This window comes from Petaurus breviceps, unplaced genomic scaffold, assembly GCF_028583685.1.
Source record: "Petaurus breviceps papuanus isolate PSGF00001 unplaced genomic scaffold, PetGlider_PUasm1.0 91133, whole genome shotgun sequence".
Classification (NCBI taxonomy): domain Eukaryota; kingdom Metazoa; phylum Chordata; class Mammalia; order Diprotodontia; family Petauridae; genus Petaurus; species Petaurus breviceps.
The window spans coordinates 8,162,393-8,180,722 of NW_027187419.1; the positions used below are offsets into that span (position 1 = coordinate 8,162,393).

The following is an 18,330-nucleotide window of genomic DNA, read 5'->3' on the forward strand; positions in this document are numbered from 1 at the left end:
CCATCTGAAAAACAATGTCATTTGTACATGTGCAAAAACTCATGTCCTTCAACCATGACCAAACTCCATCTATTTAACTAACAAGAAGACAGTTCTATGGATTTACAGCCACAGGACAATCAGAGAATAGTGGGAACAACAAAAAAGGCCAAACTTTGTCCTTTGTAATAATTATTTCACAGGTATTTAGAAGTACCTTTTGCTTCTCCCTCCCCTCAAAAAGTCCCCAAAACATAAAAACCTCGCAACTCACTAAAAGGGAAATGAGACAGGCTTTGGATTCTTGGGGAACAGAGGAAAGACTTTTCCTGCTTCTACTCTGCCATATTGGCTCCATCCCCCCAGAAAGGCTTTTCAGAGGCAATGTGCTATAGTGGATAAAGTGCTGAATTTGGAATCAGGAAAACGCAAGTCTGGATCTTACCTCCAACACTGATTAGCCATGTGACCAAAGGCAAATCATTTAACCTCTTGGCCTCAGTGTCCTTATCTGTAACATGCGGATAATAAGGATAATAAAACTTGAGTGCCTCCCTCAGAGAGCAATTGTGAAGATAAAATAAACTTTGTAAAACTTAAAAGTGCTACATAAATTTCAGTTATTAGGGCACAAAAGAAAAGTTTCAAACTAGGAAAATACCTCATTGATTAGTGCAGAGGTACATGACAGGTATTTTCCCATGGATTCTTCTTGTAGTTCCCTCCAGTTTGTGCTACTCAAAAACTGCCACTGCTGAATGCTGAGAGAAAACCAAATCTGCCATGAATTCAGCCCTGAACCACTGAAGAAAACACTGTACCTTTGGTGTATCGACTCGTTCTTCCTCCATGAATGTTGCCTCAGCCTGGCATCCAGAATTGGGAAAGGAAAAGGCCTCCACATTTGATGTTTGAGGGAGGATTGGGGACCTCATCAGTCTCATGTTTTGTGAACGTATAGTCATTGGAGGACCAACAGTTTGTGTCTAAAGAGCAAGAAGAATATTTTGATAAAATAAACACAATCTATCACAAACAAAAAACATTCAAAAAATAATATTCTTTGAGTAAAAATAAAAAACAATCAAATGCTGGAATTGTAGTTGGATTGTTTTCCCTCCTATAAGAGGAAAGGTCTGATATGTATAGCATTAATAAGGCACATATATGTGTTCTGAAATGATGTGACACATTAATTGTCCTAATGCTGTACTTTGGTCTCTGATTTTCACTACAGTTCCAAGTTGTGGGGCATGATTTTGTCAGGGTAGCAACGGGCATTTTGAGCAGGACTCTGTGAACATGTATCCCATGTTGTTTTTTATAGTTGTATTTTTGTGCAGTAGGAGATAAAAATATCTCTGTGGCTATGGATGGAGTTAGCAAAAAAAAGATGAGGAGAAGCAGAGGTAGGAAAAAAATACTTATTCACAGACTATTTATTCACCCATAAGAGAATGAGATTTATCTCACATATCTCTATTCCATCCAGGTAACAGTGTAAATCAGTATGGCACTGAGCTTATACTTGGGAAAAATGAAGTTTAGAATGCTTCCGGTGGCTCTGCCTCCTGTCTTTTATGTTTTTTTCTGCTGGGTATTCTAGGCTAACTGACATGAGAAATACTTCTTTCAAAACAGGAGGAAGAATTGAAAGGGAGGGGGAGAGGGAGAGGAAAAGAAATAAGTGAAAGAGGAGAAGGTAGGAAAAAGAGTGTCTATTCTCTGTGATGTAAATAGGGGTTCCTTAATGCTATTATGGAACATGGAAAATGCTATTTTAAAGAATGAACAGAATCATCAGTCTCCTACTATGTGTTTAGGTAAGTTACATTCATTGTATGGATACATAGCAACCTGGGGGAATGTTCACCATACTGGACACTTTGGAAAGGCAGGGAAGGATTGCCAGGACAGCCAGTACTTAGGGAAGTGTGACCAGTACATTTATATTGAGGAAACAAATGATCAGTTTCTAGAAGGATTTATTTCTCCATCTAATGTGAGCTCCTTAACATGTAATATAGTCACATTGGTTATGTGCTGGCTCCACCATCTCACCAGGTACTCAACAATTTTTCAAATTAGTACACAATTAGGTCTCTCATAAGTATGATAAAGGAAAAATTTTAGATGAAGGCAAACACTACTAATTACTGTGAAATTCTGGCCAAAATGGAAACTTCTTCCTAAATTTTATTGGATTTCTTTAATGTAGTCCTTTTATAAAGCAGTAAAAACATGGTTTCTAAATGGTTTTAACAATGGTTTTTCCTATTGCCTAATATGACACTACCTTGTGTTCAAAAGTCACCACAAGTATGCAAAAGTGTCTACCTGCTCGGTAAAGTGTTAACCATAAAAATGGCTGAGTCCCCAAATCTTAAGCCTGGCAGGGAACTAACTCAAAGATGATCTAAGTTCAATTTTCTCATTTGACAGGGAAGAATTTAAAATAAGCTTTAAATTTATTTTATTTTATAAAGAATATTTTATTTTTTCCTTAATTACTTGTCAAGATAATTTTTAGCATTCATATTTTACAAGATTTTGAGTTCTAAATTCCCGCTCCCCTCTCCTCTTTCTAAAATGGTAGGCAATTGGTATAGGTTATACACGTGCTATCATGCAAAACATATTTCTATATTAGTCACAGTTGTGAAAGAAGAAACAGATTATAAAAACACAAAAAAGAATAAAATAAGTGGAAAAAGTATGCTTCTATCTGCATTTAGAGTTCATCAGTTCTTTATCTGAATGTGGACGGCATTTTCCTTCCTGAGTCCTTTGTACTTGTTTTGGATCACTGTGTTGCTTAGAAGAGCTGAGTCAAGGGGCGGCCAGGTAGCACAGCGAGTAAGAGCACCGGCTCCAGTGTTGAGAAGACCTGGAGATCGAATCCTGGGCTCAGACACTTAGCACCCACCCAGAAACACCTGGCCGTGTAACCTTGAGCAAGTTACTTAACCCCAATTGCTTAGGGGCGTCCAGGTGGCTCAGTGAGTAAGAGCACCGGCTCCAGTGTCGGGATGACCTGGATCAAATCCGGGCTCAGATACTCAGCACCACACCCAGAAATTACTGGCCGTGTACCTTGAGCAAGTTACTTAACCCTGATTGCTTTAAAAAAAAAAAAAAGAAGAGCTGAGTCATTCATGGTTAATCATCACACAATGTTGTTGACATCTTGTGAAATGTTTTCCTGGTTCTGCTCATTTCACTTTGCATCAGTTCGTACAAATCTTTCCAGGTTTTTCTGAAATCTGCCTGTTCATCATTTCTTAACAGCATAAAGAGTATTCCATTACATTCACATACCACAGCTTGTTCAGTCATTTCCCAATTGATAGGCATCCCCTCAATTTCCAATATTTTACGATCATGAAAAGGGCTGCTTTAAATATATTTGCACATGGAGGTCCTTTTCCCTTTTTTGTGATCTCTTTGTGATACAGACCTAGCAGTGCTGGGTCAAAGGTTTGGCTGCCCTTTGGACATAGTTCCAAATTGCTCTCCAGAATGGTTGGATCAGCTCACAAGTCTACCAACAATGCATTAGTGTCCCAATTTTCACACATCTTCTCTAACATCTATAATTTTCCTTTTTGGTTTTATTGGTCAATCTGATAGGTGTGAGATATTACCTCAGAGTTGTTTTAAATTGCACATCTCTAATCAAAAGTGATTTGGAGCACTTCTTCATATGCTGATAGAGAGCCTTGATTTCTTCATCTGAAAACTGCCTGTTCATGTCCTTTGACCATTTATCAATTGGGGAATTGCTTGTGTTCTTATAAATTTGACTCAGTTCTCTATATATTCAAGAAATGAGATCTTTATCAGACACATTTGCTGTAATGAGTATTTCCCAGCTTTCTGCTTTCCTTCTAATCTTGGTTGCTCTGGTTTTGTTTGTGTAAAAGCTTTTTAATTTAATATTATCAAACTATCTATTTTACATCTCATAATGTTCTCTATCTCTTGTTGGTCATGAATTTGTAATACACTTAACTTCTCCTTTAAGGATGTGGATGTTATACTACTTGATTCATATATGGTTAGTATTGATGTTACTTCATTGTCTATGGTACCTTTTAGCAAGATGTAGTTTACTTCCTTATCTCTTTTAATTAGATCTATTTTTGGTTTTGCTTTGTGTGAAATCAGGATTGCTACCCTGCTTTTTTTTTTTTTACTTCAGCTGAAGCATAATAAATTCTGCTCCCGTCCTTTCTCTGTGTGCACCTCTCTGCTTCAAATGTTTCTTGTAAGCAACTGTAGGATTCTGTTTTTGATTTACTCTGCTATCTGCTTCAGTTTTATGGGGGAGTTCATACCATTCACATTCACAGTCACAGTTATGATTACTGTGTATTTTTTTCCATTCTATTTTTCCTCCTGCTTGTCCTATCTCACCTTTCACCCTTTACCTCCTCAACAGTATTTTGCTTCTGTCTACAGCCTCACCTTGTCTGCCCTATCTTCTGTCAGTCTGCACCCCCCCCCCCCCATTCTTACTTAATCTTATCCCAGCCTACTTTCTACTGGGCAAGATAGATTTCTATATTCAACTAATTGTGTATATTATTCTCTCTTTGAGCCAATACTTATGAGAGTAAGGTTCAACAATGCCCACTGCCTACCCTCCCATCTTTCCTGCTACCATAGCAGGTTTTTCTCTCCTCCTAATGTGAAATAATTTACCCCATTCTACCTTTCCCTTTCTTCTGTACCCATTGTACTCCACTTTCTCGTCTCTTAATTATTTTTGCATGTCATTCCCTCAAATTAAACTTATACCAATACTTTCTATCTATGTATATTCCTTCTAGCTGTACTATTAGTGGTACAATTTTTAAGAATTATAAGTATCTTCTCATGTAGAGATGTAAACAGTTCAGTTCCATTGAGTCCCTTATGTTATGTTCTTTTCCCTTTTTTGGCTTCTCTTGGCTGTTGATATCGGAAATCAAATTTTTTGTTCAACTCTGGTTTTCTCCTTATGAAGGCTTGAAATCCTTCTATTTCATTTTTTCCCTTGAAATATTATGCTTAAGTTTGCCAAGTAGGTGATTCTTGGTTGTAGTCCTAGCTCCTCTGCCTTCCAGAATATCATGTTCCATGACTTCTGATCCTTTTATGTTGTAGCTGCTAAGTCCTGTGTAATCCTGATTGTGGCTCCCCAATATCTGCACTGTTTCTAGTCATTTGCAGGCTTTTCCCCCTGACCTGGCAGCTCTGAAATTTGGCTGTAATGTTCCGTGGAGTTTTTGTTTTGGGACCTCTTTCCTGAGGTAATTGGTAGATTCTTTCAATGCCTATTTTGTCCTCAGTTTCCAGGATATCAAGGCAATTTTCCTTGATAATTTCTTGAAGTATACTGTCCAGGTCCTCCTTTTGATTATGGCTTTCAGATAGTGATTATGACATTGTCTCTCTTGGATCTATTTTCCAGGTCAGCTGTTTTTCCAATGAGGTATTTTACATTTTCTTCTATTTTTTCATTCTTTTGAATTTGTTTGATTGATTCTTAATGTCTCATGGAGTCATTAGCTTCCACTTGCCCAATTCTACCTTCTAAGGAGTTGTTCTTCTCAGTTAATTTTTGTACTTTCTTTTCCATTTGACCAATTTTATTTTCTAAGAGTTGTTTTCTTTAGTGGATTTTTCTATCTCCTTTTCCATTTGGTCAATTCTACTTTTTAAGCAGTTGTTTTCTTTTTCTAAGTTGTTGACTCTTTTCCCATAATTCTCTTGCATCACTCTGATTTTCCTCCAATTTTTCTTCTACTTCTCTTATATGACTTTTTAGCTCCTTTTTGGAGCTCTTTCATGAGTTCTTTCTAGGCTTGAGACCACTTCCCCTTTTTCTTTGGGATTTTGCCCATAGGTGTGTTGACATTATTGTCCTCTTCTGAGTTTGTGTCTTGATCTTTTCTGTCACCATAACTTTCTATGGTCAGATTTTTTAAAAATTGTTTTTTTGCTCATCTTTTTTGGCCTTTCCTTTCCTTTAAATTTAAGCTCTGCTCCAGGGGTGGAAGGGGAACTGTCTCAGGCTTCTTGTGCCAGGGGCTACAGGCCATGGCTATTTACCTGGTACTGCACTGATGTTGTCTTGAGGCCCATGGAGGATCCTTGTGTCTGGTGGTGCACTGAGGAGGTGAAGTGGGGAGTGACTGTTGCTGCTGGAGGCTGTAGGGGTCTGGCAGCTTACCTGGTGCTGAGCCTGGGTCCTACTGCTGGTGTCTAGTGTGTGCTGAGGCCAGTGGGTTGTTTCTGAATTTCCCCAGGGCTATACTCAATGATGTGGGGGTTCTCAGAGGTGGAATCTACCCATTCCTCTACCAATGCTGAGGCATGTGGGGGGGTCCTGGTGTTGGCATTTGCCTGCTCTACTGCACTGGGGTTCAGGATTTCCTGCTGCTTTGCTGAGGTGGGGCTTGCTGCTGACTTGATGGGACCCTTCCTCTCTTGGACCGAATTCCCCTTTCACCCAAGTGAAACAGACCTTTCTTGCCTATCTTCCAAATTTCTTGGGTTTTAAGACTGTTTCACCCTTTCTTTTTGCTGGTCCTGGTGTTCCAGGATTTGTTTTGGGGCACTAGGCTTTAAATTCATAATGGACTAATTATTAATCTTTAATTATTTAAATTACAATGAATTCCTAAGGAGTTTCAGTGAAACTCCAAGGCCATATTTTCCAAGGATCAGGAATAATGAAATTAGAAATATCAACATTATATTTGGTTCCTTGAAATGGTTATCATACAAGTATCATGGCATCATGATGATAGATGCAAAGGTAAGAATATATTAGTATTTTATATGGCATTGCAGAACACAGAAGTAAAATATGAAAACTTCTCTTTAAAGAAAAGATGGTTCCCATTCCCTAATTGATAAATGGTTTTAGGACATGAACAATCAATTTCAAGGGAAGAAACTCAAACGTTCTAAATCACTAATAATTAGCATAGTGCAAATCAAAACAAGTGAGGTTCTATTTCAGACAAATGTTGGCGAGGCTGTGGGAAAATACATACATTAATATAGTGTTGGTGGAGCTATTAATTGGTCTATGCATTGTGGGAAGCAATCTGGAATGATAACACCACTAGGCATATGTCCTAAAGAGAGAAAAAAGGACATATATGGACACAAATATTTTATAGTAACTCTTTTTGTTGCAGCAAAGAACTGGAAACAAAAGAGGGTGTCCATCAATTGGGAAATGGCTGAAATTATGGTATATGGATGAATTGAAATATTATTGCATTATAAGAAACAGCAAAAGGGATGGTTTCAGAGAAACCTGGGAAGACTTGTGTAAACTGATGCAGAAAGTGAGCAGAGACAGAAGAAAATTTACACAAAAGCACTGTAAAAAAGAACAACTTTTGAAAGCTATAAGAATTCAGATCAATGCAATCTATTAAGCATGACTCCAGAAGAGAGATAATGAAGCAGGTTACCATCCACCTCCTGACAGAAAGGAGAGGGACTCAAGATGCAGAATGAGACATGGTCAATTGTTTTGCTTGCCTGTACATATTTGTGACAAGAGTTTTGTTCTTTATTCCCCCATTTTCAAGGGGGAGGGGAACAGAGAAGGTGGCAGGGAAAGAAAACAAATGCTTGTTAACTGAAAAAGTATATGTAAAAATACGGCTTTTCATATCTCATCACTCCCTAAACTAATCCTTCTGAAGTTACACATTGCGACCCTTTAAAAAATCCTCAATAGTAACTTTCAAACATTTTATACATTATCAACTGCCCAATGACAGCAGTAAGATATCCCTGTTAGAGAAAGAAAGCACGTTAAGATTCAGAGAGGTTCAGAGACAGTGATTTGCCCAAGACACCATTATTCATATTAGGAGTCTTCTGACTCCTAGACCCATGCTGCTTTTCCAAGTAGAGATTTTTTACATGTGGCAAATTTATGGAAGAACACAGACAAGTTTCTTAGAAGAGTAGGTATGGGTGAGTTTTGTTTTCCCTCCCTGGAAAGAATATCTACATTGATGAGATCATGGATCTATTTGAGTATTGGAATATTAATTTCTTTTCATATATAGGGCCAACGCTAGGTAAAATATTACATAAAATGACCACATAAGACACATACAAAAGTACAGTCATGGTGCTTAGAGAGACAGCATAGTACCTTGGGCAAATCACTCTCTGAAGCTTAGCATCCCTTTCTCCTATAATGGGCATACGTGCCTTCCCTGCCTCATAAGGATATTATGAGTTCAAATGAAATGATGTGAGAAATCACCTTGAAGACACTAAAAAGATACATAAATGTAAGATATTAAAACAGCAAGCAATGTGGCAAAATGGAAGGAGTATTGGATAAGGAAATTAGATGTGTGTCCTACTCTCAGCTCTACTGCTATTTGTCTGTGGGACCTTGGGAAAGTGTCATTTAATTTCTGAGTCTCAGTAACTACATTTAATTTCAGTACTGTTTACCCCATAGCGTTGTGGTGAGGATCAAAGGAGATAATATATGTTGAAGTGGTTTGTAAACTGTAAAATGCTATGCAAATGTAACGTATTATTATGATCAGGAGACAGAGAAATGATGAACCAAATACCAAACGTAATAAGAGCTCAAATTTACATGTGCTTTACAGTGACCAGCATCCTTTCCTTGCTGTAAGGTGGGGCTGGTGACGCCAGCCCTGGATGCAGGGAGGCAGGCTAGTGACATGGCTAGTAAGTGACAGGTCTGGGAAAGGAATGCAGATTTCACTCCAAATCCAGTGCTACATTGCTAGACCATGCTCCTAATTCAGCCAATTGTGAACAACTAAAAAAAGCCAAAAAATTAGAAATCTCTGAAAGAGGGAAAAAAAGAAGAGTTTTAGATTTATAAGTGAATTAATCCTTCCAGAAAAGGGAGAGGAAGAAAACTTCTGAGATACTACTCAAAGGAACTATATAAAGGCATTATAGTCAATAATAAAATGCAAACAGCAAAATCTCAATCCTTTCCTAATCGATGAAAAATGTGTCCAAAATAATTATGTGTACCGGACAAGACCACTAGCTGGACAAGGAGTTACCTTGGCAACTGTTTGTTCAGCAACAGTGCTGGGTCGGCGCTGTCGGGCATCGACTCTCTGCTCTACAGGGAAGCTGCTCCGGTGAGATTTCAGCCTTTCCACCAATAAGTAATAGATAGCAGCAAAGTGGTTATAACTCTTGTTCTGCAAAGACTGAAAAGGAAAGAACAAATGTCTGAAGGCTAAGTGGAATAACTAATCAAATTCATGCTTCTACATTTTCCCCCAGAATCAGGGAAAATCATGTCCTTTTGGAAATGGGGACAAAGTGAATTATGCCTCAGAGTGAAGTCCAAGCATCCAGTGTACAAAGGAGAAAATAGCAACTCCCTACATTTTATTGGCTCCTTGAAATGAAGAGTAATCAATGGTAACTTGCTACTCTTCATGCAGAAGGGCATGAGGTCCCAGTCTCATGAAGGAACTTTGTCTCAATCATCCTACAGCTGGAACCTTGATGCCTATCGGGCCAGTCAGCAATCTGAACTGGGCAGTACCAATTTTGTAGCCTTAACATAGGCCCAAACCACTCGTAATTCTAGACCAAGAATCATGGTAGTTTTGGGAGAACATTCTGGAATTGATTTGGTTTGAGGAGAAGATCTAGGAATGGATTAGAGAGAGAGATTCTTTCTATTTTTAGGTAATTTTTTCTTCATATTTTTGTAGTCCTAAACTTTTGAAACTTTGAAAACAGAGCTTCTTCCCAATTTTTTACTTCCTACCTAGTCTGCCCACTTTTCTGCCCCAAACAGAGCAGAGTCTGACTGCTCCTTTAGCTCATGGCTTCATTGGATAGGGAAGCATGACTGCTGAGCTGAGCTTTTAGTACAGAGCCAGAGCAAGGATGTAGGACCTTTGTCCCCACCCAAACCACCACTCTGGATGCCTTATAGGAATAAACAAAGACATCTGGGCAAATGAGAAAACCACAGTACAGTTTTTCCCTGGGCTCCGGTGGAGAAAGAAAGGCTGGGAAGGTCTTCATCTCCAAAATAGCAACAAGTATATTTTTCAGCTTCTCCTTGTTCTCACCTTCCAAAAAATACCTTAAGCCTGGTTCACTAACTGTTGTCAAAAGCCTTCTGAATCTATGTAGCCTATCAAAATGGCTTTTTTTTTTCAGGATGGAGCAAAGTAACTTGTAAACATTTTGTGAATTCTCAGTTTTATGACTTTTAAACTTCCAAATCAAACTAAATCTCCTTTTTTCTTGTTCATTTGTCTATTCTATTTTTCCCCTCATCTCTTTTTTTTGTTTTCTTTGCCCTTTCCTTGCCTAAGGCCCCCCATCCCATTTTGCACTCATTTTTCAACCATTTTTGTCACACTGACATAACTTCATCCAATTTCTAGGAATTACCTTCCTGTGATTCACTTGTTAATTTTCCTCTTTTTCTTTTCTGAGTGGTAAAGTACAGGTCTTTACCTCTAGCAGCTCTTCTCACTTTTTGGTAGAAAGTACAAGGAAAGGAACTGATACAATACATATAATGTAAGTAAATAGATAGTAGGAGACTGATCTAACCTGAAGGGAAAACCAAGTAATACTTATTCTGGTAATAGTCCTGATTGGGAGTAAAGAAGGGGAATAAGCATTCACTGAGTACCTACTATGTGCCAGGCACATGCAAAGACATAGCTACTTCACTACTTCAGGACATTAGTGTTCATCACAGCCCCTAGGCAGGTTTCCCCCCCACCCTGACCCAAGCTTCCCACAGAAAACTTGCCCAACAGACTGGAGGTCATCCTCCATATCCATTTATACCATTGCGGCACTCTAGCTATCTCAGCTATTATCTATCAATCTCTTTAGATGGCTGACCTGCCTCCTCTTCCAATCTACTTACCTGAGGACAATGCTTTTTATGCTATTTTACTTATACTCACCAGGCGTCTATCAAATTATGTTTAGAGATACCAAGCATAATCAAATCAGAAAACAGCTTTGGCTCATTTACCTCCATGGTTTTCTGTTGATCTATTCCAAGGCTATGCATTAGCCGAAGGACCTGCTCATTATACTCCCCAAGAGATGGCTCATTTTCCTGCTCTTGTGGATAAAGAACAGGTCTTTGTACAGGAACTTCCACCAGCATCCACTTGTGCTCTTTTATTTGGGCTATTGTCAGCCTCTTAGATGGATCTAAGACCAACATCCTTCGGATAAGATGCTCACAGTCTAGGGAAAGTAAACAGTTAAAAAGAAACAGTCAAACAAAGCACCTGTTATAAATACGACTATCTTTGCCTTTTTTGACATATAGGTCCACGTGCAAGTGAATACCACTGAAATGTATGAGAGTTAAAAAACAGTGGTCACAGCTGGGTCTGTCCCATTTTGGTGTTAAATGAACTTTCTCACTAACAGAAAACAAACTTCTAGTCATGAATTTAGTTTTCTCCTAAAAAGAAAACCAAACTTTACTCTTAAAGCAGGGAATTAACAACTTGTTCCTAAGTAGCTTCCAAGGCCAATTCATGTCTCTTAAGGAGTTTAAATAAGGAAAGTAACAATTGATAAATAGGAAAAATTCTACTTAGCCTTTTCAGTAAGTAAATGCACAGACTTTTGATAGATTCCACAGCATCCCTCTCAGAGAATGGGCTTCTTTGATAACTCTCAATGTTAGACATAGTTTAGAAATTATATAAGGTATTTTTAAGTAAAAAAGTTGAAGCAAGATTAGGCTATCATGTATCATTTAGGAGTTGCATAGGTTCTTGGGTAGATTTTACAGTAATTTACAAAGATTTCCCTAAACGGCTTCTTGACTTAAAGATGTGCAATCAATAGTAAATTCAGGGAAAACGGCCAGTCAACTTTAGTCATTAACAGAATTAAGATTAGTAATTTTGTAAAATGTTTGGGTTCATAGAGATGGAAACAACAGCAAGGATGACAATCTGAAATTTAGTCAAAGAAAAGATATAAATAACTTCCTCCTATGTAACAATCCAAAAGAGGCTGGAAGGTACTAGGAAGTTATCAATTCAATTAAATAACTCTGCCAATTAGTTGTTATTAGTTTCTTACTTCCTGCCAAAGGAAAAAGGAAAATCCATTTTCTATTCAGAATAAAATGGTTGTGAATCTGTATCTTCAATGTGTTTCTTTGTCTAAAATAAACCTGAGATATTTATAGACTCAGGGTGAATGGGACTGAAAAAACTTGCTGCTTTTAATCTGTTAAACTGTTTCTGTTTTCAGTCACAAGTAAGGCTAGAACTCTTTGTCTCACCTACACAGAGGATTTTTTTTCTCATTTCCATAGCTTCTGAAATGACTCAGTCACTTTTTTTTGGCCACCTACAACTTTTGGAAAACATAGAGACTTTTAGGAAGGAACTTCATTCAGAGCTTAAAATCTATAAAGCACAATCAGCAAGACAAATAGCTTACCTTCGGACATGAAATAAGGAATTCGGAATCTTCCTTCCAGAACCCTTTGCCTCAGAATAGGGAGAGTTGGTCCATCAAAAGGCAGAGCTCCACAGACAAGGACGTAAAGAACTACTCCCATGCTCTAAGATAAAAAATAATAATGCATCCACTGTACTACCTAATATTTCAAATGTAATTTACTTTGTTAAGTATTTTCAGTTACTATTAAAGTCTCATTGATTGAAGAAGGCAAAATTCCTGTTTGAATTTTTCAGAAATAGAGAATCTCAGAAATGAAAGAAATCTGAAACCCTGAGTTTTTTTCCCTCTACAATATCAAGAGGTTGGTCATTTGGATGATTGTAGCATTTTAATTACTGCAGATCTAGGGAAGATTCACACATTTGATACTAGAATTCCTTTCCTGGGCAGCCTTTTCTATGAACTCTTATCACACAGAATCCAATGGACAGAAAAAACCAATATTTACTGTCTAAGTGCTGGAAGCCTTGGGATGGGCCAAAGGATTGAGTATTATTAATCCATCAATCAATATTAATTAGGTACTAGACTAGGTATTAGGGATACAAATGCAATAAATGAAAAAAACTATCTGCAAGGCATTTAGATTCTAAGGGGAAACAAGTATATCTATAAAAACAATATACAGAATAAATAAAAATTAATACAAAATAGCAGGGAGGGAAGGAGAGCTTTAGCAACTGGAAAAATTAGGTAAAACTCTGAGGAGAAGATGTGCTTGAGCTTCACCTTGAGGGAAGAGTGGAATTCTATAAGGTACAGGTAAGGATGGAATATGTTCTAAGCAGTTAGTCAATAAAGAGGTAAAGTAACTACTCGGGTGTTAAGACACTGTGGACAGTCCCTGTCTTTAAATGGCTTACAATATAATGGAGGAGACAATATGTAAACAAATGTACACAAAGCAAGTTGTCTACAGGATAAATAAGAAATAATTAACAGAGAGAAAACATTGGAGTTAAGGAGGGTTAAGGAAGGCTTCCTGAGAGAGGTAGAATTTTGGTTGGGACTTAGAGGCAGGAGGTCAGTAGTCAAAATGGAAGAGGGAGAGCATTCCAAGCATGGGGGACAGAAAAACTGCCCAGAGCTAAGAGATAGTGTCTTCTTTGTGGAACAGTCAGGAGGTCAGCGTCACTGGATTGAAGATTACGTGTCTGGAAGTATGGTGTAAGAAGATTGGAAAAGTAGGAGGGGGGTTGGGTTACCAGGGGCTTTGAATGTCAAACAGAGCATTTTGTATTTGATAATAGAGGAAACAGAGAGGCACTAGAATTTATTGAGTGTATATGTATCTGTGGGGAGAAACATGTCATATGGTCACACCTGTGCTTCAGGAGAATCACTTTAGTGGCCTGAATGGAGAACAGATTGGAGTGGGGAGAGACTTGAGGCAGGCAGATATACTATCAGGCTATTGCAATAGTCCAGGTGTGAGGTGACAAAGGCCTGCTCTAGAGAGGTGGCAGTATAAGAAGAGATAAGGGGGTATATATGAGAGAAGCTGCAAAAGCAAAATCAAGAGACCTTGGTAACAGATTATATATAGGAGGTAAGCGACAGTGAGTAATCCAGGAGGACTCCTAGGTTGTGAGCCTGAGAGACAGGTAGAATGATGTTGTCTGTTATAGTAATAGGGAAAATAGGAAGGGGGGGGAAGGTTTTTTGGGGAAAGATAATGAGTTCCATTTTGGATATACAGAATTTAATATGTTTATTAGACATCCATTTAGAGATGTCTGAAAGGCAGCTGGAGATCTGAGATTAGAGGTCAGCAGAGAGTTTAGGACAGGATGGGTACAATTGAGAATTATTAACACAGAGATGAAAATAAAATCCATGGGAGCTGATAAGATCACCAAGTGAAGTAATATAGAGGGAAAAGAGAAGAGGACTCAGGACAGAAGCTTAAGAGAACCTACGGGTAGAGGGTGTGGCCTGGAGGTGGATCCAGGGAAAGAAACAGAGGAAGAGAAGTCAAATAGGTAGAAGGAGACCCAGAGAGAATGACATCCCCAAAACCTAGAGAGAGCAGAGAGTGATCGACACTGTCAAAAGCTGAAGAGGTCAAGGAGAATGAGAACTGAAAAAAGACCACTGGATTTGGACACGAATAGATCATCAGTAACTTGGGAAAGGGCAGTTTCAGTGGAATGATAAGGTCAGAAGCTGGATTAGATAGGGGATTAAGAAAGTAGTGAGAGGAGAGAAGGCAGGGGCACCTACTGTAGGCAGCCTTTTTGAAGAGTTTAGCTACAAAGGAGAGAAGAGATATGAGATGAAAGGGGGGATCGAAGAATAAAGGGGGGATGGAAAAACAAAGTAAGGACTTTTTTTCAGAATGGGGGAGCAATGGGCATATTTGTAGGCAATAGGAAATGAGCCAGTGGACAGACAGTAGAGAGAGATGGAAAATAAGTGATAGGCAGGAGATTTGTAGTGGACCCAGTCAGAATGGTTGTGTGATTTTCTCCATCTTCGTTCAAGAGCACATGTGTAGAAATGAAAGTGGTGAATGGCGGGAGGGATCCAATGTTGAGGCTTGGTTGGGTGTAATAGGGGATATGATAAGGGGACTAGGGATTCAAGAGAGGAAGACAATGTAGAGCTGAATTGGTTCAATAAGAAGTTAGATGGGGAAAAGAGAAGAAAGAGAGTATCTAGTGCAAGGGAGATGGCTTGGGAGAGATTTGATGGGTCAAGGGACTGGAGGTCATAGTGGATAAAGAGTAGGGTTTTTAAGAGAGGGCAGAGGAAGGCCCAGAAACAGGAGATAGTGTATTGTATAAGACAAAGAGAGAAAAGGACAGTTTGGCTAGGAAGAGGGACTGAATGATCTGCAGAAAGAGGTCAGGGTCAAGTGGTGAAGGTTTTTAAAAGCTGAACAGATGGAGCAATATTTGATCCTAGTGGCAACAGGGGGCCATTGGAGTAGATAGAGCAAATGAAGGTGACATAATCAGATCTATACTTAAGGAAAATCACTCTGGCAGAAGTCTGACAGCTAGAATGGAGGGGGAAGAGGCTTGAGGCAGGGAGGCCAATCAGGAGGTTGGGGAATAATCTCAGTGACAGGTGTGTGGCTGCTGGAGCAGCAAAAAGAAGAGGTCTTCCCAGGAGATGTGAAGGTAGGCATCTCACAGGTCGCTTCTGACTGCTGTCTACTTCATCAGAATGTAAGCTCCTTAGAGGCAGGGAGCGTTTCTGCTTCACCCAGCATCCCCAGGATTTAGTATACTGCCTGGCACAGAGAGGACCCTTTTTCAATCTTTCATTCATATCTGTGATGAGGTACAGTGAGTAATCAGTAAGTAAGAAGGTACAGGCCATGAGCCTGGGAGACTAGAGGGTATGTTAGTATCCTCAATAGGAATAAGGTAGTTTCCAAGGCAAGTGGGTTTGTAGAGAAAGATGAGTTCTTTTTTGGACACATTAAATTTGAGATGTGGACAGGACATTCAGTCTGAAATGTACAATAGGGAATTGGTGATAGGAGATTCAAGCTTGGAGAAAAGACTGGGAAGGGATATATAAATCTGGGAGTCATCTCCATAAGAATGACCATAAATCCATGGAAGCAGATGAGGTCATCAGGAGAGAATGTAGAGAGGAGAGAGCAAAGGACAGAGCCTAAGGGAATACCCATAATATATATTTAACATAGAAAGAAAGAAAATACCCAAATATCCAGTTGTGGTCCTTCATATTGTTGTCCTTCAAAGACTTCTGGGGCTGCATAAGGAGGGCTGCCACACCACGTAGCCAATGGTTCACCACTCTTAAAGAAATTTCCAAAACCAAAATCTGTTGGGATGGAAATACATGTTACTTTCATCTAAAGCTGTGAGACTATACTGAATCACTGTAAGAAGGTCTGTATAAGTGAATATCAACAAAGGATCTTCTCTAAAGGAAAACCAGAGATGGAAGACCACCTTTCAAATCACTTTTTCCCCTCAAAATTAAAAGAGAATCCTTATTCATGTGGCTTATTTTTTTGATTTTTAATAATTCTAGGCCCCATAAACTCCACTTCAACCAGTCAGTGTTTTATCTATTGATTTTATCTGTAGTATCAGTAGGGCAAAACACTGAATACTTAAGAACAGGAGTGGGGAACCTGTGACCTTGAGAACAAGATTTATTCTGTGGAGTTTGGATTCAGTCAAAGGGGCAGCACTAAAGGATCTAGAGGGTCACGTGTGGCCTCAAGGTCGCAGGTTCCCCACTCCTGCTTAAGAATAAAAAATAAGCTATACATAAAGAACAATAACTGACATTGATGCTTTCAAGTTTGCCGAGTGTTTCATCAAACAAGCCTGTGAGGGAGGACCCTCTGGGAGGCAGCTGTTCTTCCCATCTATCAGAGAAGCAAACTGAGTGAGGCCCAGGGTGAGTAAGTGCCTTGCTCATAGTCACATAACTCCTGAATAGGACAGGCAGTGCTTGGAGCCCTGGAGTATGTCTCACTCCAAGTCTAACATCTGATCCACTATCCCTTACTAAACCATGCCCACTCATATACCATTTTAAGCTCATTTAATGAACATTTTCCCTCAGACAGAGCAGTAGGTTGTCAAAGTCTCATCTAACTTTTACTGCAGTTCAGTGGAGAGTTCCTTAACTATTCTCTAAGTAACAGTACTCTCAGTGCTAGTCTGAAGGTATTTTCTAGGCATGTGATCCAGAAACATAATGGCCATACATAGATATCATCAGTAACATGTATTTAATCATATCTGAAATATAATCATATGGCAAAAGAACAAGCTTGTTTAAGTGTCAAGGTCTATTATGCAATAAAATTAAACTGATTAAACTATACTACGAAAGCATGACATAACCCAAAATGAATTTTTAAAAGGTACTTAAAAGTAAAAAGAATCTGTTCCTATTATGAGCTATTAAAAACAAAGAAACAAGTTATTTTAATTTCTTCCTGAGAGATAAGCATCTGATGTCCTTTCCTTGCCCTCTGTCCCAGACTATCACAACAAAGCAGAATGATCAGTCCCCTGGTAACATGTAAATTTTTTCCTGGTGAAATTTATTTTAATACTTGGCCAAACTATTTTTGTGTTACACAACAAGTTTTATTTCTTTCCCTTTTTTCTTTCCAATACCAAAAAGTCAGGTGATTTAATGTCCATAACTATTATGAATATCCATAACTATTCTGAAAATGCCACTGATGGATGAATTAATGTACCAAACTAACCATTATTTTTGTCTTTAATGGCGTTTACCACATGACAGAGACCAAAATTTCAACTTGTGACTACCTAAAAGTAAACAGCATCACTGTCAGGAGTTCAAATTGTTTAGGCTTCCATTACAACAATAAAGAGTTCACTAACTCAAGTAGATTTAGTTTGACCTGACAGTTCTATTGCATGGAAAAGGTTACCACACAATTATGTTCAGATGCCTTTAATACACAAGTACGTGGAAGGCTTAAACTTCAAGCCTAATTTGTTCCTAGTAAGATTACTCTTATTTTTTTGCTAGCCTTCCAGTATCTGACCTCAGTGTCCTCATTACAGATTCAAATGGCCTTCTGAAATATTCAAGCAAACTTTTAAAAATTTGTTCTCAACAATGGCTAATTTTGGCTAGACTATGAGCATTCAGTTAGCCTAAGTCATGTCGTGGATAAATGGACTCTTCAACAAAAAGAAAAGTCTACCCAATTTTCTTGATCATTATATTGTAGAGTTGAACATGGAAGGCCAACTTCATTCATAGATCTACAGTTTAATTAGAGTTTTAAACCTATTAACAAAGCATATATATATATGTATATATATATATATATATATATATATATATATATATATATATATA

General features: G+C 38.4%; 1 protein-coding gene across 1 annotated transcript in view; it reads right to left on the bottom strand.

Annotated features, from left to right (window-relative positions):
- The window catches only part of SIK2 (salt inducible kinase 2), a 167,180-nt gene that overhangs the window by 21,358 nt on the left and 127,492 nt on the right, over positions 1-18,330 (bottom strand). Inside the window, exons 5-9 of the mRNA XM_069080260.1 lie at positions 16,166-16,290; positions 12,466-12,589; positions 11,024-11,244; positions 9,060-9,212; positions 801-965 (exon numbers count right to left, since the gene is read on the bottom strand). Coding sequence (XP_068936361.1) covers positions 801-965; positions 9,060-9,212; positions 11,024-11,244; positions 12,466-12,589; positions 16,166-16,290 — 788 coding nt within the window. The remainder of the gene's footprint in view (positions 1-800; positions 966-9,059; positions 9,213-11,023; positions 11,245-12,465; positions 12,590-16,165; positions 16,291-18,330) is intronic.